General features: G+C 41.1%; 4 protein-coding genes across 7 annotated transcripts; 1 reads left to right on the forward strand and 3 right to left on the reverse strand.

Moving 5' to 3' along the window:
• Positions 1-133: 133 nt before the first annotated feature.
• On the reverse strand, positions 134-7,883 carry ssx2ipa (synovial sarcoma, X breakpoint 2 interacting protein a). 3 transcript variants are annotated; one of them, XM_035169860.2, is made up of 14 exons: positions 7,649-7,883; positions 6,482-6,615; positions 6,122-6,288; positions 5,740-5,949; positions 4,806-4,916; positions 4,579-4,714; positions 4,391-4,466; positions 4,132-4,306; positions 3,807-3,954; positions 3,461-3,597; positions 3,067-3,240; positions 2,862-2,979; positions 795-948; positions 134-595 (listed from the first exon to the last, which is right to left on the reverse strand). In XM_035169860.2, the coding sequence occupies exons 2-14, from the start codon at positions 6,522-6,524 to the stop codon at positions 451-453; spliced, it is 1,794 nt and encodes a 597-aa protein (XP_035025751.1). In that variant the 5' UTR covers positions 6,525-6,615; positions 7,649-7,883; the 3' UTR covers positions 134-450. The 3 variants fall into 3 exon arrangements, with proteins under 3 accessions (XP_035025751.1, XP_035025750.1, XP_035025752.1); XM_035169859.2 differs by having other exon boundaries at positions 6,482-6,628; XM_035169861.2 differs by lacking the exon at positions 7,649-7,883 and having other exon boundaries at positions 6,398-6,523.
• Positions 7,884-8,464: 581 nt separating this feature from the next.
• Positions 8,465-19,814, reverse strand: mcoln3a (mucolipin TRP cation channel 3a). Its single transcript, XM_035171325.1, has 13 exons — positions 19,708-19,814; positions 19,014-19,230; positions 18,764-18,931; positions 18,518-18,671; positions 13,632-13,713; positions 13,434-13,530; positions 12,789-12,888; positions 12,581-12,693; positions 9,964-10,113; positions 9,707-9,808; positions 9,333-9,455; positions 9,036-9,242; positions 8,465-8,917 (listed from the first exon to the last, which is right to left on the reverse strand). Exons 2-13 carry the CDS (start codon positions 19,224-19,226, stop codon positions 8,774-8,776), a joined length of 1,653 nt encoding a protein of 550 aa, XP_035027216.1. The 5' UTR covers positions 19,227-19,230; positions 19,708-19,814; the 3' UTR covers positions 8,465-8,773.
• On the forward strand, positions 16,654-18,453 carry LOC118118273 (5-beta-cholestane-3-alpha,7-alpha-diol 12-alpha-hydroxylase-like). Its single transcript, XM_035171326.1, has one exon. It carries the CDS (start codon positions 16,695-16,697, stop codon positions 18,228-18,230), a length of 1,536 nt encoding a protein of 511 aa, XP_035027217.1. The 5' UTR covers positions 16,654-16,694; the 3' UTR covers positions 18,231-18,453.
• A 576-nt stretch (positions 19,815-20,390) lies between the features above and the next one.
• On the reverse strand, positions 20,391-24,108 carry bcl10 (BCL10 immune signaling adaptor). 2 transcript variants are annotated; one of them, XM_035171328.1, is made up of 3 exons: positions 23,810-24,108; positions 22,234-22,522; positions 20,391-22,113 (listed from the first exon to the last, which is right to left on the reverse strand). In XM_035171328.1, the coding sequence occupies exons 1-3, from the start codon at positions 23,858-23,860 to the stop codon at positions 21,707-21,709; spliced, it is 747 nt and encodes a 248-aa protein (XP_035027219.1). In that variant the 5' UTR covers positions 23,861-24,108; the 3' UTR covers positions 20,391-21,706. The 2 variants fall into 2 exon arrangements, with proteins under 2 accessions (XP_035027219.1, XP_035027218.1); XM_035171327.1 differs by having other exon boundaries at positions 20,391-22,116; positions 23,810-24,106.
• Positions 24,109-25,575: the final 1,467 nt, after the last annotated feature.

Consider the following 25,575-nt stretch of genomic DNA (forward strand, 5'->3'; position numbering starts at 1 on the left):
CACCCAATATGTAGAAGATATCAACAACTCCACATGTTCAAATCTTTACTTGGTAGATACCCTCCCCCTGAATGTAGCTTAAAATCTGTATTGCGCGATGATCGAGATGTCTCACACAGCAATTATCACACAACAGTCCTCCATGTGCTTGTGTGAGACGCGTCTGCCACCGTGGAATTGCCAGTGTTGCTCCGTTTGTAAAGAAAGTAAACAGAACAGTGGCAGCTTCATTAAAGTGCTTTCTTGTTTGATCAGCTTTGGTGAATTAATAATTTGTGCACATCCATAAAAAAAAGCAACCCAAAAAACAAACAAACAAACAAACAAACAAACAAACAAACAAACAATGTTGCAAAAAAATTGAAGAGTTCATCGGTAGTAATGGATTTCAGCCATGATTGATTTGTACTCCAGTACAAAAAAAAGAAAAAATAGGCACGGGTTTGTTCTTTAGGTGAGGTTGTTCTCATCTTCACCCAGAGAGAAGATACTCAGGTCTCCACATCGAACTCTGTGTTTTGACTTTGTGCGAGTATCTCCGTCTTCGATGGTGCTGCACTCCTGCCTGCGGCCCCCCTTTGAATTTCTGGAGCTACTGAAATGGAGAAATACGGAGATCAACTGTATTAATGTGCCGCAAAATCATGTTGTCACTTCAACACTAATACGTAAGACATTCGTGGCATATACAAGATACTCATATGTTGTTAACATTTAAAACAATTCCTGGTAAATGGCCGTAAAATAAAATTCCAGACATGGAAGATAATAGGTTATAAGTGAGAATATAATACCTGCCGTCTGGTATTAGACGGAGTGTCCGGTAAAGCTCGGTTGTGGATGGCACAGCAGCGCTGTGTGTAGGTTTAGGAGTGGAGAATGTAGCGTAGGTTGATGATTTGGTCAGTTCAGCTTTCGTGGAAGACATCCTCATCTCTGGCTCACTTCCTGCAACGTAGGAGACAATGAGATTTAAAAAAAAACACTACTATTAAATGTTTTCTGTTTACAATTAATATTAAGTAAAGAAATTCTGTCGTTCCGGTCCTCTGAAACTCTAAAAGAACAGTATTGGGAGTCACACCGAAAGAATACGGATTGCTGTATATTTTGCTGCCCTCTGTTGTTGTAGTTTTCTGAACTGTCCCAAAGCAGCACTGAAAAATGTAAAGACTATGATGAAGCTCACCCTTAAGAGTTCATTTCTGCATATCATACAATATACACTACCGTTCAAAAGTTTGGGGTCACCCAGACAATTTTGTGTTTTCCATGAAAACTCACACTTTTATTTATCAAATGAGTTGCAAAATGAATAGAAAATATAGTCAAGACATTGACAAGGTTAGAAATAATGATTTTTATTCGAAATATTAATTTTGTTCTTCAAACTTTGCTTTCGTCAAAGAATGCTCCATTTGCAGCAATTCCAGCATTGCAGACCTTTGGCATTCTAGCTGTTAATTTGTTGAGGTAATCTGTAGAAATTTCACCCCACGCTTCCTGAAGCACCTCCCACAAGTTGGATTGGCTTGATGGGCACTTCTTGCGTACCATACGGTCAAGCTGCTCCCACAACAGCTCAATGGGGTTGAGATCTGGTGACTGCGCTGGCCACTCCATTACAGACAGCATACCAGCTGCCTGCTTCTTCCCTAAATAGTTCTTGTATAATTTGGAGGTGTGCTTTGGGTCATTGTCCTGTTGTAGGAGGAAATTGGCTCCAATCAAGCGCTGTCCACAGGGTATGGCATGGCGTTGCAAAATGGAGTGATAGCCTTCCTTATTTAAAATCCCTTTTACCTTGTACAAATCTCCCACTTTACCAGCACCAAAGCAGCCCCAGACCATCACATTACCTCCACCATGCTTGACAGATGGCGTCAGGCACTCTTCCAGCATCTTTTCACCTGTTCTGCGTCTCACAAATGTTCTTCTGTGTGATCCAAACACCTCAAACTTTGATTCGTCTGTCCATAACACTTTTTTCCAATCTTCCTCTGTCCAATGTCTGTGTTCTTTGCCCATATCAATCTTTTTTTTATTGGCCAGTCTCAGATATGGCTTTTCTTTGCCACTCTGCCTAGAAGGCCAGCATCCCGGAGTCGCCTCTTCACTGTAGACGTTGACACTGGCGTTTTGCGGGTACCATTTAAAGAAGCTGCCAGTTGAGGACCTGTGAGGCGTCTATTTCTCAAACTAGAGACTCTAATATACTTGTCTTCTTGCTGAGTTGTGCACGGGGCCTCCTTCTCTTTCTACTCTGGTTAGAGCCCGTTTGTGCTGTTCTCTGAAGGGAGTAGTACACACCGTTGTAGGAAATTTTCAGTTTCTTCGCAATTTCTCGCATTGGAATAGCCTTCATTTCTAAGAACAAGAATAGACTGGCGAGTTTCACATGAAAGTTCTCTTTTTCTGGCCATTTTGAGAGTATAATCGAACCCACAAATGTGATGCTCCAGATACTCAACTAGCTCAAAGGAAGGCCAGTTTTATAGCTTCTCTCACCAGCAAAACAGTTTTCAGCTGTGCTAACATAATTGCACAAGGGTTTTCAAGGGTTTTCTAATCATCCATTAGTCTTCTAAGGCGATTAGCAAACACAATGTACCATTAGAACACTGGAGTGATAGTTGCTGGAAATGGGCCTCTATACACCTATGGAGATATTTCATTAAAAAACAGACGTTTCCACCTAGAATAGTCATTTACCACATTAACAATGTATAGAGTGTATTTCTGATTAATTTAATGTTATCTTCATTGAAAAAAACAGTGCTTTTCTTTGAAAAATAAGGAAATTTCTAAGTGACCCCAAACTTTTGAACGGTAGTGTATATTTTTCAATTACTTAGACTTACTGATTGATAAGGCACTTTGACCATCAGACGAAGAACATCTCCTACGGTCGATAAAGGGAGTCATGTTCAAAAATTGATTCTTGAGCCAAGAGGCACGGTCCTCCTCAAAGGCCTTTTTCTGTGAAACACAAACCCACAATCACAAACCCCACAATATACGCTGAGTAATACTGAGGTAGTACATCCGAAGAGAAGACTTCAGTACCTCTCGCCCCAAGCGAATAGCAGCGTCTGTGAAGTTCTTCCTCTCCCTCTCAAAGTTTCTCTTCTGTTCCTCAAAGAGCCTCCACTCCTCTTTGAGACGCTCCTTCTCCTCCAGTGTGTAGCAGTCATTGAGGAGAGCTGCGGTCTCGTCGTCAAATGATGAGTTCAGTTGTTGCTGCATAGGAGGAAACATGCACACACGTTTATTTCAGAGAAAATCATCATTTAGAATATCAAAATATTCAATAATGTACTGATGTGCTTATTTCTCTAAAGTGCTAATCTATTACTTAATTTACACTTGTAACGAGAAGCCTCTTGGGATAAAACTAAGAAAATGTTTAACCTGCACGGATTTACTTTCCATCTCTGGATTTAAATCAGCAGATAGATACCTGGAGGAGTTGTTGCTGTGCATGAATGAACTCTTTGCATTGCTGGACTTCACACCTCATCTTCTCCATCTCATACTCGTGCGTCTCCCTTGGTATCACCTCTTTATTGGGCTCCAGTTGGTTTTGAACTTGAGTTGCTTCATAAACAAAAACAGTGATTGACAAGTGTTTAACTACATTTTCTTCCAGATATACAGCATGCATATAAATGCTAGATGAACAGCTACACATAAAAAAAAAATCCAATGTTTTAATAACCTCACATTAGCCAAAGATAAAGTTTTATAAATCCCCAAAATACATATATAATGCAGTATTTCAGAGTATTTGCCAGTGCTTTGTTTACCTTGGCTGTCCAACTTCTCCATGTGGCTCCTAAGTTTCCGCCACTGTTGGCGGATGCTGTTGGTGAGCTGCTCCTTCGCATGCTCACAGGATTGGTCCAGAGTTTCCCTGCTGCAGTCCCCCATCTTCTCCTCCCCATCTGAATCAGCCTGAGCAAGAAAGAGGGTCAATTCTCAACATGCAAACATCTCATCCCATTTAGTCTGATACACAGGAACAAGCTCACAAGTGAAGTTTGCATGTAATGATTAATGAAAAGGAATCATTTGCTCAGGAAACCATCATAACAGATTTTGTTTGTGTTAGAACAAAAGTTATATGAACACCTGCTCATGGCTGTCCTCAGCAGTGGCTCCTCGGGACTGGCGTGGACTCAGGATGTGTATCATCTCCTTCTTCATCTGCTGGAGTACTTTCTTAAGCTCAGCATTCTCTAGCATCAAGGACTTCTGACTCGCCTCATAGTCGCTAAGTAAGGACTTGTACATCTCACCCTCATGGCTACAGGGAGCAAGTTACAGATACAGTTAACCTGACTGACATTAAACATTCAACAGATTCTAGGGTCAAAAAGTTTCACGCTACCTGGTGGTCACTTTTGCAGTTTTCCAGTGGCTCCTTTTTCCATCCGACCGTCCCAAGCAATTCAGTACATCAAGAGCTAAAATAGGGAAGAGCACATGAGTTGCTGAGAAATGTTTGATTAAAAGATGAAGATGAATGCCATGAATTCATCCCATACACCTTTCGATGATGAGTATATTTATGCTTACCTAGTTTTTTATCCTTTCTGTCGACCAGTAGCTGACCGAGCCGTTCCTTTAGCTTAGTAGCTTCTCGCTCTTTCCTCTTGGCATCATGATTGTACTGAGACGCACGGCTGGCAATGATACTTTGGAGTTTCTGAACCTGCACAATGTCATTGAATCATGAGTTTTTAAGGCTTCTACACTTTGTATAACTGAGTGTTGCTGATGACAGGGAAAAACAGAAGGTCCACCTCATCTTTCTCAGTTTTCAAGCAGCTCTGCAAAGTCTTGATTTTGAGTTGAAGCTGCCTCTCCGTCTCATGTAGACCCGACTTCTCCCTTATGGACAGTTCCAGCTGATCCTGGAATGAAATATAGACAACTTATGAGCACAGTGAGAGGAAGCAATCAGTTCAGGGTTGGCGCTGTGAAAGTAGATTCCTGAGCAAACCCCTTCATAAAACATAAGGCAGCATTTAAGGTTGGTTGGTTGGTTGGTTGGTTGGTTGGTTGGTTCAGACAGACAGACAGACAGACAGACAGACAGACAGACGCAGACAGACAGACAGACAGACAGACAGACACACACACACACACACACACACACACACACACACACACACACACACACACACACACACACACACACACACACACACACACACACACACACACACACACACACACACACACACACACACACACACACACACACACACACGGTATTTGCCATTTTCCCATCCTTTCTCAAAAAACTGAAAATGTGCTGTAAAATTGCAATCCAAACTATTTGTCCTCTCATAGCATTCCTTACTTTTCACAATGCATTGTGGGACTCATAACCTTGACTTCTTATTTGGTGAGTTTGGAGAAAAGAGGTGTGTCTCTCCTGAATATAAGGAAACATGTTTTTCATAGCTAAATTTTAAGAATAAATGAGATTATTCCAGCTATTTGTGAACACAGCTTTGTCTTTGTTTTTTGCCTGTGTACATTTTTTCCTTACTGCTCACTAGTGGTCAGAAATCTTTTACTGCATCTTCACTTCTGGACACATACAGATTATAGTCTGTGTGTAAACTCAGTTGATCCAAAAGAGATACGAAATAGACACTGTCTAGATATGAATTTAGACTACTACAAAAGTAACACTGAGACTCCCCTCTCCTCCTCCATCATACATGCCTTCAGTCTGGAATTGTTCATCTGCATGTGCTCCAAGGTGCTGGATTTCTTCAGCTGTTCTCTCTCCAGCTCCTCTAAAGTGCCCATATTTCGTCTGTGAATCTGCAGCAGCTCATACATGGCGTTCAAAGCTGGCACCGTGCTCAGGACGGCTCCCCCCGGTGAGCTGGCCTCGATACATGTGGAAGAGAGGCCCAGTGAGGAGAGCTCCTGTGAAAGAAAGGACTTTTGTCATTGTCCTGGTTTTACAGTGAAACATTCCTGCAGACATTCAAGGGCAAAATTAACCACATTTATTGATCAAAACTGATGTAAAAGATGAACCTGGACAAATGCATTTTATTTTTAAAAAAACATTAAGTGCACCGTGGCATTTTCTTACCTGGTTGATGTATAAAATGCATTGAGGGGTATTATCCTCAGTGCAAAAGGCACTAATCACATTGTAGGAGCTTTTGGACAGGGCCAGAGAGGGGTACATTGACACAAGGTTGTTCTGTCTGGAGGGTGACATTGTCACATGTGATATGCTTGAGATCTCATAGTTTCCTTAAAAGAGAAGAGGAAATAGACAGGGAAATGATGGATTTTACTCTTTTACTATTTTAAGGCTTGAATTAGGTTTCTGCTCCAAAATGAGGGCATGAATATGGGTCACCTCTTGCAGATCCTATAAAAAGCATCACTGATGGGACATTCCGTATTTATATCATCCTGCCGGATGCAGAGAAGATAAATTTACCCATAGATGTCTCTGTTGGCACACTTGTCCACCACTCTCCCATGTCACCGACACATCAGGACACAGGGATGTGAGATGACGAGTTATCAACCAGGAGGTGGATTATCAGCCAGGCAGTGGATCAGAGCCTCCCACTGGAACAGAGCCCTGCAACAGAGCATCAAACCATGAGATAGACCAAAGCAGATAATCTGGGCCGCTGCATCAGCAACACAGGATTAAACCTCAGCTGTGTGCTGGGGGATGTAATATGAGAATCCATTACAAAGAAAGGGAATAAATCTGAGAGCGTGAGAAGCTATGATTTGGACTTGTGTGACTTTGGGACAACAGGATAATTATATAACATGTCGTGGTGAAACAAGTTGAGCCAGATATCTACACCTGCCACTCCCACAACATGTACTGTGATGTTACGACTTCTACTCGGGGACTGTCGAGCGCACTGTGCTGATGATCGAAAGAGGAAAAACATTCAGGCCATGTTCAATAAATACAACCACTTAGTGTCAGTGTGCGGCACAGTTAACTCCCTAATGTTGTTATCAAGCAAACCAGAAAACACAACTGTTATCTAAGTAAACACTGACTGGTGAGTGATGATTAGGTCCAGTGTGCGTCTGTTTTATGGGTTTAATGTTATATAGTGGTAGTTTGTTAAAAAGGACTACTACTACATGTAGACGACTACTACTACATGTATTCAACAACTACTACATGTATTCAACAACTACTACATGTAGACTACTACTATGACTATATGTAGACTCCTACTACTACTATTACTACTACATGTAGACCACTACTTCTACTACATGCAGACCACTACTACTACTACATGTAGACTACAACAACTACATGTAGACTACAACAACTACATGTAGACTACTACTACATCTAGACTATAAACAATACATGTAGACAACAACTACTCCATCTAGACTATAATAAACACAGGTAGACAACAACTACTACTACTACTACATGTAGACTATAATAACTACATGTAGACTACAACTACATGTGGAAAACAACTACATGTGGAAAACAACTGTTTGCTAACGTTAGTCCGTATAATAACAAGGAGCGGACGACTAAGTTAAATACTGTAGCAACAGACAGTTAGCAGCGCATGCTAACCTGGATAACAGCGAGGCTAATACTCACGGGTGCGGTGTGAAACGTGTCCGATCCTTGTGTTGTCGAGTTACCGGTGAAGTGGACACATTAACAACACGCTGCCTCGTCAGAGACACCGGAAGCAGCAGCGTCCGGTCCAGCTGTCATCGTGTTTCAGATGAAAAACCGCAGCTCGGGTCTCCACCGGTCTGCTTCGAACGTGTGACAGCGGCGGCAGCACAGAGATGAAGCTCAGCAGCAGCTGCTTGTGTTTTTTGAAGTCCAGTCCTCAGCTGGCCACAAACCAAACCTCCCTCTGATTGGAGGCGGCGTTGTTAGGCAACCAGCATGCGAGCCGCGCATTGGCTGAGAGCGGACGCAAAGGGGGCGATCTATGCAAATGAGACGCGATGGCGTCCAAGAGGCAGCGAGCGGTAAGAGTCACCTCCACCACGTCCCTGCGCACCTTCGACACTTTCGTTTTTAGATACAATATATATATAAATGCTTCTGTCATTTCTGACATCACCTATTCAAACGAGCGAACACACAGGCTGAGACAGAAACACTATGGAAGAGCAGTGGAGTTTACCTATGGTGGCCCCAGGCCCAGAGAGCTGGGAGGTCGGTAATCCGAAGTTTTATGGAACCAGGCAATAGCCTTTTCCAGCCTGACTGCCGTAAATCTTTGCTCTGACCTTGCCGGTAATCCGTCCCGACAACAGACAATGAGAATTGTTTACAGAAAAAGCCAATCTTCTCCCTGATTGTTTCATTTGCTGTTGTAGGTCAGCAGTAATATTGAAATACGCCTGTTTAACAACAAGTTAAAAACTCTTTAACACTCACAAAGAATAACACACATGCAAGTCAAATATTTCCCCTCAAACATCACAACTTGAGGTAAAATATATTTATTCTTTCAATCAATCATTACACAATGAACCACAAAATACTGCTATTAGTATGAAACTTTACTGAAGTTTCTGCTCCTCTAACTGGATTTGAAGGACCAAAGGACTTGATTTTATCCTCAACATTTCCACTTTATTCTCAAAATGCAAAAGGAAAACCATCCTTCTCCTTTAGTTTTTTCCCCCTTATGCCTGGCCCTAATACTCTTTTGCACTTTTGGCCAACACCTGGCTAAGGCACATGCCACGTCCCATCACTTCATCTAAAGCAGCAGCATGGAGACAGGCAGCAGCCGGACGCCGGCTCCTCATCAGTCTGGTACCTCCCAGACTCAGGCTGGTCCCTGCACTCGGCTATGAAGGCCTGAAGCTGGGACACTGGCACCTTGTCCTGCTGGTGATGCTGGAAAAAGAAAAAGTTTGTACAGTCATTAGGCCGGAACAGTGCAAAGATAACATCTATGCTCAGCACTATACAACACTGGTGCTATGGTGATTATTGACAAGTGTCTCAGTCTGACCTTGATGGTCTCGTAGGTGTCATTGATGAGAGCAATGAACAGGCTGAGCACCATGTAGATGAAGAGCGAGATGAAGGAGTAGAGGTAGAGTCTGCTGAAAAGCCACACCATGTAGCTCTTGTCTCGCATCCTCAGGAAGGTGGCGTACATGTCGTCCCCGTTGATGAGAGAGAAGAGGCACTCTGTGACCCTGTCGAGTGTCCGGAACTGGACAAAATATATTTTGATTATTGATTTCAGAGAGATATTAAAGAGCAAAACAATACTTGGCATAGGTTATGACTGTGATTGTTATACCTTGTCATGGTAAGGCCCGAGAACAATCCAGCCACAGAAGCAGTAGCCCAGGTAGATCATGGCCGCACAACAGCAGAAGCGGATCACATTTGGGAACGCGGCTCTCAGGGTTAAGATTAAGATCTAGAATGGAATAAAATGTCTTCAATTATTACCTCTGCCAAGAAGTTTAAGTCTTCATCTGTGTTTGTTAATTACCAGAATTACACAAATACTACAGGACGGGTCACCACACAATTTGGTGGAAGGATGTGTTGTGGATCAGGAAGGACCCCATTCAAATTTGTTGCAGATCCAGATCCGGGGGCAGATCCAGCATCAGGCTAGCTGATGCATGGTTTAAAATCAAAATGCAGCACTGAAGAAGTTCTTACATTGTATTTCTTAAAGAAACCAAGGTAACGAATCACACCGACCCAGACGAGCATTGTGGCTGTTCCCAGCAGGATACTGCACACATCATAGTTTGTCAGGAACTGCAACAGAGGATAGGGAACAACGGAATTATGATATCAAGGAAGCACCAGGTAAATTTCATTAATCAAGCTGCAAACATAGACATGTATTAATGTTTCCAAAACTACATAGTAGACCATTAATCTGTTCAGGTTTTTATTTACCACCAACAAACCTTTGTTTGTATTCCAATTTTGAGCACTGACCCAGCGATGGACAACGTGTCGCTGACAACGATGAGGATATACCAGCCATTCACAACCTCCATGCGGTCCGAACAAGTGACACTTTTATTGTAGTGTGCATGGAAGAATGTGTTGAACTCCTGCATACAGGAGATATTAGCACATTGTTAAAACACATCAATTAAACCAATACACTCAAACCAAGGAATAACTCATATTCATAGTAGTCGTTGTCTGTCTATTCAGTATTAATGTTTTGTTTTTTTTAACTGTTCAACTACATTTTCTAAATGCTACATAGGACTATGTTGCTGGACATTACCATCATTAACAGTGGCCACATCTATGGCAGCAGCAGTCTGTGACATATAATATTGACACATTGTTGTGTACATGAACCTGTGTATGATCAGATGTATGTCATATTAATGAAGAGGCAGGCAGAGGATGGGCAACACTCACAGGACAGAAGATGAGGAGAAGACGGTGAGAACTTTTGTGAAACTACTCAAAAAGTCTGAGGAGATGTAGAAATGTCATGTAAATCTGTAATTTTATGTATGATTGATGCGGTTATTACCGTGAACTCACAGACAATGGATTAGAGTCATGAATTGAAATAAGAATTGAATGGCTGCCTCCATAAAATTTGGTAGACTCAGAAACAATTAGATTTATATTCTCAGTAAGAGTCATTTATGCCAATGCATACAAAATAAAACTTGTTAAACTTGTTACCATAAACACAACACGCTCTCTTTTGTGTACGAATTAACATCTTTAATTTAACATTAAAAAGCTGTTTAGTTCAAATTAAATTAACCTTTTATAAACAAAAAATTGTTATAAACAGGTTGAAGGTTTAACTGATGCAACTGCTGCTTTGTTTTCCAGTGAGATGTATGAACCAGTAGGTGGTGCTATAGTCGCAGAGACCAAAGCACGTGTAACTGCTCAATGACCATTGTCATAAAGATTCCTTTATAATTTTGTTTTATTTTTATAAGGATACAATAAATATGTTGCTGCCACATCACACAACCCATCTAGCCGTTATAACAGTCAGGGTTGTACAGTGAGTTAACTCTACAGCTTAACATAAGGGTTGGGTGTCTTCCATTTATTTATACATTTTAAAACTTTATTTTATTGTTTTGACGATGAAAGTAAGTGCATGACATCATGAGGGTCTAGAAAATGTACATGGGTGGGGTACCATCATATTTACAGCTCCATAGTTCTGAGTTGTGCAGACAGCAGGGTTGGTGTGTTACATTTAATACGACTTAATCAGAACATTTCCGTTAGGCTTAGGGGGTAAGGGACAGTTAAAATACAGTAGCTGTAAATCATTTAACAACTTGTGACAATGACACATCAGAACAACAATATAGGAGAAAACAAACTTTCACTGGATGTTTGCCTCCAGCTGTGAGACAAATATTAAACGTGATCATGAACTGTCTTTGCAGGATTATTAACTAAATTGCTGCTTAATTATCAGGTGCTCTAAATTATTATTATTTTATATTTCTCATCTTATCTTAACCTCTTAATGGGGTGTCCTCATTTCAAATGTCTTGTTGACCAGTGCGGATCCCCCGAGGGGTCGAAATTGCTAATGCAGCTTTACATATGATGTTTGTTATCCTGAGTAAATATTTAAACAACTGGTGAGTTTGTTGTGTCAAAAACTAAATGCACCAGACTCAGGGACCCTTTAAAGACCCTAAGGCACTGCTTTTCAAAGTTTTACACCATGCCCCGGGGTTCTGGGGCCTCCATGTGTCCCGGGCGTTTCTTTGCCTATAATGAGATGAAGCTGTTTGTTTTCCTGGTGTTGGCCTACTTAGAGATTGACCTGAAGAACCCTGAGGAGAAGATACCTGAAATCGACCACAGCCGATGGGGCATTGGATCCATGCAGCCTAACAGAGAGGTCCAGTTTCGATACCGACCATCACTTTAAACCAACCAATCATTTTGACATCTCTGTCAAAACATTGATGATTCTGAATATCTCTTTAAGCTTTAAATATATTTCTGTTGTTTTACATTGAATTTACCTTTAATTTTGGGGCAGTGATAATCCCACAATGGTGTGGGTTTTAAATTTGATGTGTTTTAATGCATGTTTAACTATTTTGTTGGAGAGATTAATTTCAAGCCTATGTAGCCGATGCTGAATGACACATCTCACTAGATGCACATATTCAATATTCAGCAGTGATGTGATAGATACCTGCAAACATGATTTTGGAAGATACATAATGAGGAGCAAATAAAACAAAAATGTTGCTGATTACTATTATTACGATTATGATTATTAATATCCCCTCTTGCATCACTGTTATTACACTTTTGTAATGGCCTCTGTCTGTGGTAGGTTGTCGTAAATGGCCTTATGGTATTACTATAACACGTTAACTTTTTTCAGGAAGGAACAAGTTCCAATGTATATTCAATGTTGTGTGACTTTGCTCAAAGCTATAGAGCTAACAGTAAACAAGGAATTGCTTAAATGTAAATATTGAAACAACTGGTGTTTTCACTGCGCCGATAACTAGAGGCACCAAACTCTCGTACATGTTCAAATTTGTAACTTACAATCTGGAGTTGGATGCCGTTGATGACAGATCGGGTGCAGAGGATGAGAGAGGTGAGGCAGGCGAGGATGACCACAGAGTCAAACCACAGGAGGAGATAATCGTTCTTCCCAGCTGAAAATGCAAACCACATTTTAAAGTTCAGAGGATGCTTCTTATATAATTGCTCTTACATGGCGAAGATATAAACATTTATTGGAAAAACTCACAAGTGCCCTCTACGTTCCAGTCTCTGCATTCATAGATTCTGACATCGTTTTCAACATCCACCATTATCTTTCCACTGTGTGCATGGTTGTCAAACATGATCTGTGGAAAAAAAATTAAGGTCATTTGTTGGTGACTTTTTTTCCGAGCATGGAGACATAGACTGTATATAAAGATGGACGACATGTCTCTACTTCCTCCTACAATCCAGAAAGAAGTTCTAGATATGAACGGCGCCATCTTGCCCATTTGAAACCACAGTCTGCACAGTAGCAAATGGGAGGATTCCGTCAATACCAGCACACTTGACTAATCGCAAGTCAGTCTCAGCTGTCAATTATTACGCTTCACCCTGGTTTTTATAGCATCCAAAATAAGAACTATCTAAAAATGAAACATTTTTTGAGCCAAATTTATTTATTAGACGTGTACTTTGACTTTTGGTTTGGTCCAACGTAGCAGAGGCCAGATTTATGAAGCCGGCCACCAGGGGGCAATCAAGGCATTTGAGGGAGCAGTCATATTACAACAACATAATCAACGTTTTTATGCAAATGTTTAAAAATGCGATGTAGCTAACAACTGCTTGATAAACAAACCTAAAAGCTCAAATCAGGGTGTGGCAGTTTTCAAACGTTGTCACCAACCATTATATGAAAGTCATAACAGTCTGGAAGCTCCTGGTGCCGCACAGTCTGCAGATTGATGGTTTTCAGTGTTAGATAGATGTTCACTGATAGCAGCCTAGACACACAAACACACACACACACACACACACACACACACACGTATTAACAGGCAGCACTCATCACCTGGCATGAAACCTGTATTTTCAGTTTAGTCACCTTTTGAAGTCTAAGGAGAAGTTGAAGTGTGTGAGCGAACTGCTGTTGTCAAGCGTCTGCACGGGGTAAATGGACGTACAGTCTGTGAGGAGGAAATACAGACAACCTGTTTGGTACATTTAATATTGTTCTGCAGGGGAACTATTCCACATTCAAACCTCTGATTCCACTATGCACGCACTTCCTCTTTTCACTGAGTCACAATTAAATCCACAGTGTTATTATGTTCCATTGTCGCCATGAATCAGCTTCTATAAATACATTCTATTCAAAAACAATTTGGACACAACCCATTGTAGCTGCTGAGATTAAATACACAGGTTATACAGCCAGTTGTGACTTGAATTAACATCTTTAATTTAACATTAAAAAGCTGTTTAGTTCAAATTCAATAAACCTTTTATCTGTCAATAAACAGGTTGAAGGTTTAACTGATGCAACTGCTGCTTTGTTTTCCAGTGAGATGTATGAACCAGTAGGTGGTGCTATAGTCGCAGAGACCAAAGCACGTGTAACTGCTCAATGACCATTGTCATAAAGATTCCTTTATAATTTTGTTTTATTTTTATAAGGATACAATAAATATGTTGCTGCCACATCACACAACCCATCCAGCCGTTATAACAGTCAGGGTTGTACAGTGAGTTAACTCTACAGCTTAACATAAGGGTTGGGTGTCTTCCATTTATTTATACATTTTAAAACTTTATTTTATTGTTTTGGCGATTAAAGTAAGTGCATGACATCATGAGGGTCTAGAAAATGTACAGGGGTGGGGTACCATCATATTTACAGCTCCATAGTTCTGAGTTGTGCAGACAGCAGGGTTGGTGTGTTACATTTAATACGACTTAATCAGAACATTTCCGTTAGGCTTAGGGGGTAAGGGACAGTTAAAATACAGTATCTGTAAATCATTTAACAACTTGTGACAATGACACATCAGAACAACAATATAAGAGAAAACAAACTTTCACTGGATGTTTGCCTCCAGCTGTGAGACAAATATTAAACGTGATCATGAACTGTCTTTGCAGGATTATTAACTAAATTGCTGCTTGATTATCAGGTGCTCTAAATTATTATTATTTTATATTTCTCATCTTATCTTAACCTCTTAATGGGGTGTCCTCATTTCAAATGTCTTGTTGACCAGTGCGGATCCCCCGAGGGGTCGAAATTGCTAATGCAGCTTTACATATGATGTTTGTTATCCTGAGTAAATATTTAAACAACTGGTGAGTTTGTTGTGTCAAAAACTAAATGCACCAGACTCAGGGACCTTTAAAGACCCTAAGGCACTGCTTTTCAAAGTTTTACACCATGCCCGGGGTTCTGGGGCCTCCATGTGTCCCGGGCGTTCTTTGCCTATAATGAGATGAAGCTGTTTGTTTTCCTGGTGTTGGCCTACTTAGAGATTGACCTGAAGAACCCTGAGGAGAAGATACCTGAAATCGACCACAGCCGATGGGGCATTGGATCCATGCAGCCTAACAGAGAGGTCCAGTTTCGATACCGACCATCACTTTAAACCAACCAATCATTTTGACATCTCTGTCAAAACATTGATGATTCTGAATATCTCTTTAAGCTTTAAATATATTTCTGTTGTTTTACATTGAATTTACCTTTAATTTTGGGGCAGTGATAATCCCACAATGGTGTGGGTTTTAAATTTGATGTGTTTTAATGCATGTTTAACTATTTTGTTGGAGAGATTAATTTCAAGCCTATGTAGCCGATGCTGAATGACACATCTCACTAGATGCACATATTCAATATTCAGCAGTGATGTGATAGATACCTGCAAACATGATTTGGGAAGATACATAATGAGGAGCAAATAAAACAAAAATGTTGCTGATTACTATTATTACGATTATGATTATTAATATCCCCTCTTGCATCACTGTTATTACACTTTTGTAATGGCCTCTGTCTGTGGTAGGTTGTCGTAAATGGCCTTATGGTATTACTATAACACGTTAACTTTTTTCAAATATTAAACGTGATCATGAACTGTCTTTGCAGGATTATGAACTAAATTGCTGCTTAATTATCAGGTGCTCTAAATTATTATTATTTTATCTTTCTCATCTTATCTTAACCTCTTTATGGGGTGTCCTCATTTCAAATGTCTTGGTGACCGAAATTGAAATTGAAATTGCTAATGCAACTTTACATATGATGTTTGTTATCCTGAGTAAATATTTAAACAACTGGTGAGTTTGTTGTGTCAAAAACTAAATGCACCAGACTCAGGGACCCTTTAAAGACCCTAAGGCACTGCTTGTGAGGAGGTAGGACATGCAGCAGGGTGATATGGCACGGAACGTAGAACACAGTTTCGTGAATGCACGCATTGGGGAAAGTATTAACTGAATTAACAGACATGAGCAATATTGAGTCGATGGGAAGTTATAAATATTGGTTTCAATACATTTTCAGTTAACTGCCCAGCCCTACTCACTTTTAATATTGTCTTGCTTTCTGCGTTAATGTGGGTGGGTGGACGTATATGTTTTTATTTCTTTTATTCTGTTACGTTGGTTGGTTGGTGTGTGTATCTTTACTTGTTTATTGTGTTATCAGCAACTGCTCCAAGTTAAGTTGTGGACACATGGTAGGCCTACACATTTCATTGAACAAACGAGATAATATAAGATGTGCCTGTATTGATCCTCCGAAGAAATTCATGATTCACTGATTACTTCATGGTGAATGTTACACAGTGAAAGTATGATCTAAAGTAGTTGTCTTCTATGAACCTTGATCACATCTAACTGGTTGTGCACCATCGGCACAGAAACTCTTGAATATTTGTGTTTATTTTCACCACAAATCCACAACAGGATAGGGTTGGTTGTTTGGACCCAGTCTGGCTAACCTTCTTCTCACTCTGTTAACACAACAGTTATGTGTTAAATTGTTTGTCCACTGATTATGCAATCCCCTGAAGACCAAAACTGACACCACACGAAAGGGCGGAGCAGAATTTCTCTACATAATGCGGGATGTGGAGCTTAACTCCTAATCACTCTGTGTCTGTTACAGGAATCAGTCATGGGACTGCTGCTACCTCTCCTTCTTGGTTTACTCTCCTGTTTGATTGGAGGACTCTACCTACTTGGTGTGTTTCGACAGCACCGACCAGGAGAACCCCCTTTGGATAAGGGGCTCATCCCTTGGCTGGGTCATGTCTTTGAGTTTCGCAGGAACACATTAAAATTCATCGAGAAGATGAAGCAAAAACACGGCGATGTGTTCACAGTGCAGCTGGGAGGGTTTTATTTCACATTCCTTCTGGATCCTCTGTCGTTTGGGGCATTTGTTAAGGAGAGTCGAGAAAAAGTGGACTTCAGACTGGTTACTAAACATGTGGTGCGCAGAGTGTTTGGATATGTGGCAGAGGGGGATGACCACACTTTTCTCCAGGTCTCCAACAACAAGCACCTCAAGGCGGACGGCCTGAAGGTATTGACACAAGCTATGATGGATAATTTGCAGAATCTGATGTCTCATGAAATCGGCTCAGCAGCAGACCAAAGCAGCTGGAAGGAAGATGGACTGTTTAGGTACAGCTACAATATCCTTTTCAGGGCCGGCTACTTATCTCTGTATGGCAATGCATCTCCCAAGTCAGAAGAAAGTGAGGAGAAAGCCAAAGAGAAAGACAGAGCGGAATCTGAAGCCTTGTTTAAAGAGTTTCGTAAATATGACAAACTGTTCCCCAACCTGGCTTACGGGATCCTCTCACCGAGGGAAAGGTTGGAAACAAAGAGGCTGTTGGAACTATTCTGGAACACTCTGTCGGTGCAGAAGACGACGATGAAGAACGACATCAGTGGCTGGATCTGGGAGAGGTACCAGTATCGAGAGGAGACGGGTATGAAGGAGTCAATGATAAGCAGATACATGTTCATGCTTCTTTGGGCCTCTCAGGGCAACACAGGGCCCACTGGATTCTGGCTGCTCCTCTTCCTCATGAAACACCCAGAAGCCATGAGAGCAGTGAAGGAAGAGATTGACAAGGTTCTGAAGGAATCAGGGCAGGAAGTCAGACGTGGTGGCCCTTCTATCAACCTGACCTATGAAATGCTGAAGAAAACACCCATCCTGGACAGTGCTTTGGAAGAGACCCTCCGACTCTGTGTTGCACCTGTCCTCAACAGAGCTGTGCTCCAGGATATGACCCTCAAGATGGCAGATGGGCGTGAATATTTCATACGCAAAGGTGACAGAATGGCTATGTTTCCTTATTGTACTGTTCAAACTGACCCAGAGATCCACCCTGACCCACATTCATTCAAATATGACCGCTTTCTGAATCCTGACGGGAGCAAGAAAACTGACTTTTACAAGAATGGGCAGAAGGTGAAGTTTTACAACATGCCCTGGGGTGCTGGGGTCTCCATGTGTCCCGGGCGTTTCTTTGCCTCTAATGAGATGAAGCAGTTTGTTTTCCTGGTGTTGGCCTACTTCGAGATTGAGCTGAAGAATCCTGAGGAGAAGATACCTGAATTCGACTTCAGCCGATGGGGCATTGGATCCATGCATCCTAACAGAGAGGTCCAGTTTCGATACCGACCCTCATTTTAAACCAACTAATCATTTTGACATCTCTTAGGTACATTTAATATTGTTCTGCAGGGGAACTATTCCACATTCAAACCTCTGATTCCACTATGCACGAGCTTCCTCTTTTTACTGAGTCACAATTAAATTCACAGTGGGATTATGTTCCATTGTCGCCATGAATCAGCTTCTATAAATACATTCTATTCAAAAACAATATGGACACAACCCATTGTAGCTGCTGAGATTAAATAAACACTCTCAATAAATGTTTTTTGTTGTCTTTTCGTAGCGGTTTTGTGCTTTGGTACCTTTATCAATATGTGGATCAATGTCGAAGGTCTCATTTCCAGGATCAATGCTGCTGTTTCTGTAAAATTCTTGACAGAGAGACAGGGGAGTGTTCTCCCCGTCAACCCTTTCGTAGGCAAGATTACCTACGGTCAGGTTTTGGAGACTGATATACTGAAAAGACAAATTGAGGAAAGGCATCACATACATGTTTTCCTTGCCATGACCTTTCCATGTGACACAATATTTATCAAAATTTTCAGTACCCGGTTGATGATGTAGTAGATGTGATCATAAACGTCCGATTTCGTGTAAAGTGCGTAGCCTCCAAGCCGGTGATCTTTGTATCCTTTGAGGAACAGATGTCTGAAGGCCATGAGATTCTCATCTTTGAATGTGACCATCATCTCGTTGCTCAGGCCAAAAGACACTAACTGATCAGGAAAAAAAATTAAAAAAGACTACAATAATGTGTGTATTCATTCTGTGTGAAATATAAAGGATTTTAAACGCTACCTGGATTGTGATAATGGCAATTTTCACTATTTGCAACATCAGCTTCCACGGTTTGCGGCCCCTGGCTCTGTATTTCTCACAGGGGTTCATGAAGAAGTACTTGAGCCTTCGCCTGAAATCTTCCACCACCTTGGACTCCAGATTGTCAGCGCTCCATCTGCAGTGGTCGTTCTGCCTCCTCCCCTCTGACCTCAGGGGCTGAGAGTCCTCCATTATACTGAGTGCAGTGCAGAAGAGAAGAGTAGTACAGTTTTGGTTGTGCTTGTCTTCTTTTATTGTTAAAGGTTCCTCATACTTTAGAATTTTGCCAAGGGGGAGGTGAAGGGATTTAGCCATTCCAGTCATTCTGATGTTTATCAAACTGGTTCTCCTGCACAAGTCTGCGGATGTCATTCTGTCTTCACCAACATACTGTCATGCAAACTGAATGAATCAAAATAAGCAACTACAGCTCTAAAGTGCCAAGAAGAGTTTTTCGGTGTCATTTAGTCATTTTGTGGCAACCCTGCCTGCCACAGCGAGCAGGAAAGAGACAAGTTTATATTTAAAATACCAACAACAGGTTTTTACATTTTAAATACTATTAAATACTCCTTTCTAGAAAATATATATATAACTGAGAATAAAATCCCCACATTTTGAGGTAAAGTTAAGATAGTTATATAAAATAGCAATAATAAAAGGAGGGATTTACCTGCTGACGCCTGCAGTGCACCAGCCACAGAGCAACTAGTCCAACAGGCACACGAGTGCTGTGTGCGAGGACGAGACAGTGGAGACACAAGCCGTCACCACGATGACGCATCACTCTGCGTCCAGTTTTTCCAAAACACAGACAGAGCTCACAGTTACACCATCCAGGCTGATACTGTATGTGTAACGGCCAAGTCTGCGATTAGTTTAACTACCTGCGCCAAGGAGGTTATGTTTTCAGCCCCGTCTGTTTGTTTGTAAGCAACACTACACAAAGACAACCCACCGCATTTCCACAAAACCCGGTGAAAGGATGCAGTATCTGGCAAAGAAGAACTCATTCAATTTATGTGCTGAACTTTCGAGAAATAATTGTATTATGGATATTGAGGAAAAATATCAGGCACATTTAAGGAACTACTTTCTACGAGTGTGTGAAATCTTGTACAGCATAATAGAATTTAAAAGGACTTTTGGGCGTTGGCGAAGGCGTGCGCTCTACTCAGTGCTACTGCAGTTTTTAAACATTCATCAAGAGCTACGAAAAGTTTGAGAGATCATTTTGACCGATTTCTTAATGTCACCTCGATAAAATGTTTCTCGCTTTATGAAATGAGCCAAGATAAAATGTGTTAGTTATTTTCTACAATACCACACAGCCACCAATAAAGGACAAAAGAGAAGTAGAACTCATACAGAAAACCTTTAGTATACATTGTACAAGACAACTGAACAAATTAAAAAGCAGTACACCGTGTGTATTTAACCATATTTTCTGTAGTGATACAAATTCTAAATGACTTTTTCTTGACTTAATGCTGCATCGAAACAAGTAGAAAACACTTCAAGCTGCACGGCTCTGGTATAAGATCCTATAACACAGACGTATAGTATATGCTCAAGTAGTCAATCCAGTGTATGTGACATATTTTCTCTCACTACAGATAAACTAGCAGCCGATTCTTCACAATATAGAGTTTAGAAAGAAATCACATCTTTAATGGGAGATGGATGAGTCAGGGTGGCAGCTGAACCGCAATACATTTTGGTTACTGTCTTATTTTGGACCCTAAACTTGTGAAAAAGCTACAGCACACTATCCAACTTGCAATAAGAAATATATTATAGGACGTAGAATAACAAATTCAGACCTTCATCGCCTGATTGCTCTTCCCCAATTGTTCAGCGAAATTGATGTTTCGTTTTAGTTTTTTGAGACTTGGATACAAAGCAAGTATAAAAATTATTACACCACTTTCGATACCATGATAAAAATAAATAAAGGTCCTGTTATGTTGAGCACTAATTTTCATTGATTACTTTTCTTTGAAGGAATACTTAGTTATATTCACTGGTTGCAGTTCTATGCAAAAGAGTTAAAAATGCAGTGTGGTATTCATACATTTACTGACTTCCTCCTAATTCTAAATGTAGATCTGCTTCTGTACCTTTGGATACTCTCAAAGTGACATTAACAGATTGTTTTTTTTTTAAACATGTGGTATTGAAAAACAGATCATAGTACCTCTACTTTTGTCTTAAATGAGTATAGAAAACCAAGAATCACTGAAAACTTGCATTAAATGCATGTACTCATACTCAATACATAAATATTTTCTTCCAATTTAAACTGTATTTACTTAGGAACAGTTCTTGCACATTAAACTTCTTAGGTTTCATAAAAGGATTGAAGTAGAAAGACATGTACTGTATATGTATATACTTAAAACTAAGGTATTATTTTGGCCTCATCCCAATACTAAGGATACAAATTGGCAACACGACCCCGTCCCCAGAGACAAAATATCTTTAATTTCTATCCAAAAAGCTGATCACTTTAGTGCTATCATGTTAAATATTCTATGGGCAGCCATTTCTCACAAAGTCCCTAATCACAAGCAAGAGCGACACCAAAAGGATGTGTTTGTGTACGAGTTGAGTTGAGTAATTGTGGTCTGTGCCAGTTTGTCCCATGTGAACTGTCTAATTGAGGTGTGAGATTAAAACATTTTTGGGTGTGACGTCGGAGTCAGCGAGCGCGACCGCAGTGGCTGGAAGTTCGGGTCCCCGCCACTGCTGGTGCACCCCGACCCTGCGACGTCTATGTTGGAGGGGGACTCGACAATCCCCTCATCAGGCAGCGGAGGAGCTCCGGGGTCTCCCGGCCTCGGGAGGCTGGAGGAGGTAGTGGAGGACGCTACGGCGATGCTAGCAACAGCCACAGAGGACAAGTCTCCACCTCTCTGTAACGACGGCAGGGTGAGTGAGCCGACTACGTCTGAGGAGGAAGTGCTTCGTTCTCCGTCTGGGTGGAAAAGCATGGTGGAGTTGTTTGAAAATGTTGTGGGGGGGTCGCTGGTCGAGCTTGGAGTGCAAAGGTTGCTGTCAGATGAAGAACTGGAAGCACCTGCTGTGGCGTGATGGATAAAGAGAGGAGAGGTGGGGAGGAAATTTGAATCAAACCATCAAGAATATGGAATAGATTTTAAAATACCGAACAGATTTCATCATGATGTGGCTTACTCACCCCTGAGAGACTCGATCTTCTCATTTTTGGCCTTTTGCACCTCGTCCGTGATCCTGGTGACGATAAAGTTTTGTGAGCGCAATTCCCGAATGGAATCTATCAAGGCGTCCAGGCCCCGGGGGTTGTCGGCCAGGTGGTCCAACAACATGGCCGTCCTCTTGGTCTGCGTGGACCTGCAGCTGATTTCCTCTGCATCATCCCGTGTCAGGATCCTACGAGAGCGCAGGTAGTCGACGTGGCGCTCGGCCCTGATCTTGTCACAGAGGTAGTGCCGCAGTCTGGTCAGCACCTAGCAAATCCACAGCAGGAGAGGGAGAAGGAGAACAAAGCGAGCAGGGAACCAAACCACAGAGAAATGCTGGGTTATTTCAGATACCCAAACTTGCAGATGAGCCTGTTGAGCCATTTATCTGAGCTTTGTACAGGGAGTTGTGTAGTTTTTGTGTAACCCAGCTGCTGGTTTAGTGGTTGAGATTATAGAGAGGTCCACCTCTCCTCTAAATTCACATCTCTACCCAGCAACTGCGTCAACTCTGCCGTCTCTCTCTTCTCTGTGAATCAAGAGGAGACCATCAATCTACCAAAATCTACATTGTTTGAAAGACGACATGATGGCTCCCCAAAACAGTAGTCAGAGCATCTTGATCCCCCGGAGGCTGGCTGCAGTGTAGGTAATAAACCCTGCCTCCTCCATGTTAGTGGATGGGTGATGGACCAAACTAAATAGTCAAAGTACGTTTTAGGTAGTTAGGGCTATCAATCTTCTTCAATTATCCAAATCGAATCTCATTCCTAATTAATGTTAATATTTTAATTATAGCAAAATTCGGGTTAGGGTTATTTTATTTTTAAATATTAAAATTATATTTGACTCCAAAAATCTTGATTCCCCGTCTAAGGCATAAATGATTCGTATAAGTACATACAGGTTCAAAAAGACAGAGGTAATGATGTCTGATCTGGCTTTCATAGTACTGCCATAGAAGCCAGTAGTTAGTCTGATTTACCTTTAGCCTCAGCGTACCCTCAAGTTCGGCCTGTATCGTTGATCACAGGGCCAAAACACTTGAAGGTACACAATTGAAGTTATGTCCCTAACATCCACTGGTGGCCACTAACACCTGCTTCCATCTACTGGTACATTTACAAGGGATATTCACCATCTTGTGCTGTATTTCTAAAAGGATTGGATGTGACTAACGATCAGAAGATACAGTAGAATGGGTGGTCCAGTAACCAGAAGGTTGTTGGTTCAAACCCCAGCTCCTCCTGTCCGCAGGCTGGAGTGTCCTTGAGCAAGGCACCGAACCGCAACTTGTGTTTGATAATTTTTTTTGTTATATTATGAACCAAAATGTGAAAAGATCATTCAACCCATCTTGATGTGTTGGATTAAAACAGTGTGGGGTCTAGTTCTTCTTTCGTGTGCGCACACGCGCGCACGCGCACGCACACACACACGGTGGTTCATTTCCTCCTTACACAGGCCGAGGTTGAGCTAAGCGTGATCATACACTGATAAAACCTCATTAAACACACACACACACACACACACACACTGACTCTTCCTACTCACGTCTTTTTTAATCTCTGCCATCTCATCTTCAGTGATCTGAGGAACATCCATCCCTCTCTCACGCAAACTGCAAATCCAGGTGTTCCGGGTAACGAACGACGACGTGAATGCGTTTATCAGCCGCAAATAATGAGCCGAAACACATCGATGAACTAATTACGCTCGTTAATCGGTTCGGTTCATGATTCTGTGTCGTTTGAAGACGTCGAGCCCACTGTCCATTCAGGTTTTCTGTTTCTAGAAGCCACAGGAAATAAAAACAGTGCCCGGACTTCCTGATTGTGTCCGGAAGATTTTTTTTTTTTTTTTTACGTCAGCGCGAGAGGAGAAGTAGAAACAGTTTCTCTTTATTTAATGACAATGTTTTAAAATGTAAAAACCCACGTTTAACACAACAGGACACGGATACACAACTTTCATCGTCTGGACTCGTGCTCATTGATTCAAAGTGCCATAAAGTGTTTCTGATACAGGTGGAGTGCTGTTCTGATAAGCTCCACTGGGTGGCGCTGCTGAGCAAGACAAAACACGTGTATTCATCTTGCACATTTGAAAAGGAAGGGAATTCAAAAAACTTTATTTAAGATATAAGATGACAAATTGTTAAAACAACATAACACAACACAGAGAAGAAGCATTCATAAAGAAAATACAAATAGTTGAATAAAGAATAAAAAGTAGTGGACAAGTAGAGACGGTGGTCGTTGATTTCACGTGTTTCTTATCCAGGTGAAGTGATATTCTGATGAGCTCCACTAGGTGGCGCTGCTGGGTCTCCTCACACAGTTGATATCATATATTGTATGTTAGCAACTGTATCGCAGCAATGGAGTTCAAATGACTTTACTTAAAATATTAAATAACTAATACAAAAGTCAACATAGTATAATTCAGAAAAGAAAAGAAAAGAAAAATAGTTGAATAAAGAATACCAAGTAAAGACTGTTCATTGATCTCAACTTATTGTGGCGCTGCTGAACCTACTCTGCACACAGTTCATTTGACATGTTGTATGGAGCTCTCAGAACCCTGGTAAACATACTAGTAAACAAGTTCACAAGCAACACAATTATAGCCAAAACACAATGAATAAGAACCAAAGCACAACAGAGACAAGTTAAAAACACTTGGTTTGTTAAATCTTCATCTGCAAAATAGTAACTAGCAACTGCAACTACAAGTACCTCAAAGTTTTAAAGAGTAATTTATAATATTTTATCAACATGGGCATGTTTTATAAATATATTCTAGTGCTGTTCGAAATTATCTCTGCATTGCTATTGGTCAGATAACACATCATTATCAGCCTAAATGGGCTTTTCTAGTTCCTGGTTTTGACTCACCAGTCACGGCTCAACATTGATTTGTGTGGTTCACCGTGTTTATTGATCTACAAATGAAGCTGGAAGGTCATGGCGTGTGCTGGCATTCGATATTAGAAGGAAAGCAGCTGTCACACAGTTAGTAGTTTCTGTAAACAATGTCAGAGCACAAGTCACAATCCAGTAAATTGTCAAATTTCAAAACAAGATTTTCTCTTCCCTCTGATCATGATACACCCAGATCTGTTTGAGGACAGTTGCTCCCTGAGGAGATTGTTGTCTGGCTTGTTTTGTCATGTTCTGCAATGTAATATGCACTGTGTATCCGGAAAACACCATCTTCGAGCAGAGAGCTATCCTTACTTACTTTGAATCAGACACATGTCCGTCTATTTGGCCCTCAAGGGTTTATTTCTGCGTAATGATAATGGTTTGAAAGAGAGG

Source organism: Hippoglossus stenolepis, chromosome 11 (assembly GCF_022539355.2).
Source record: "Hippoglossus stenolepis isolate QCI-W04-F060 chromosome 11, HSTE1.2, whole genome shotgun sequence".
NCBI classification, from domain to species: Eukaryota; Metazoa; Chordata; class Actinopteri; order Pleuronectiformes; family Pleuronectidae; genus Hippoglossus; species Hippoglossus stenolepis.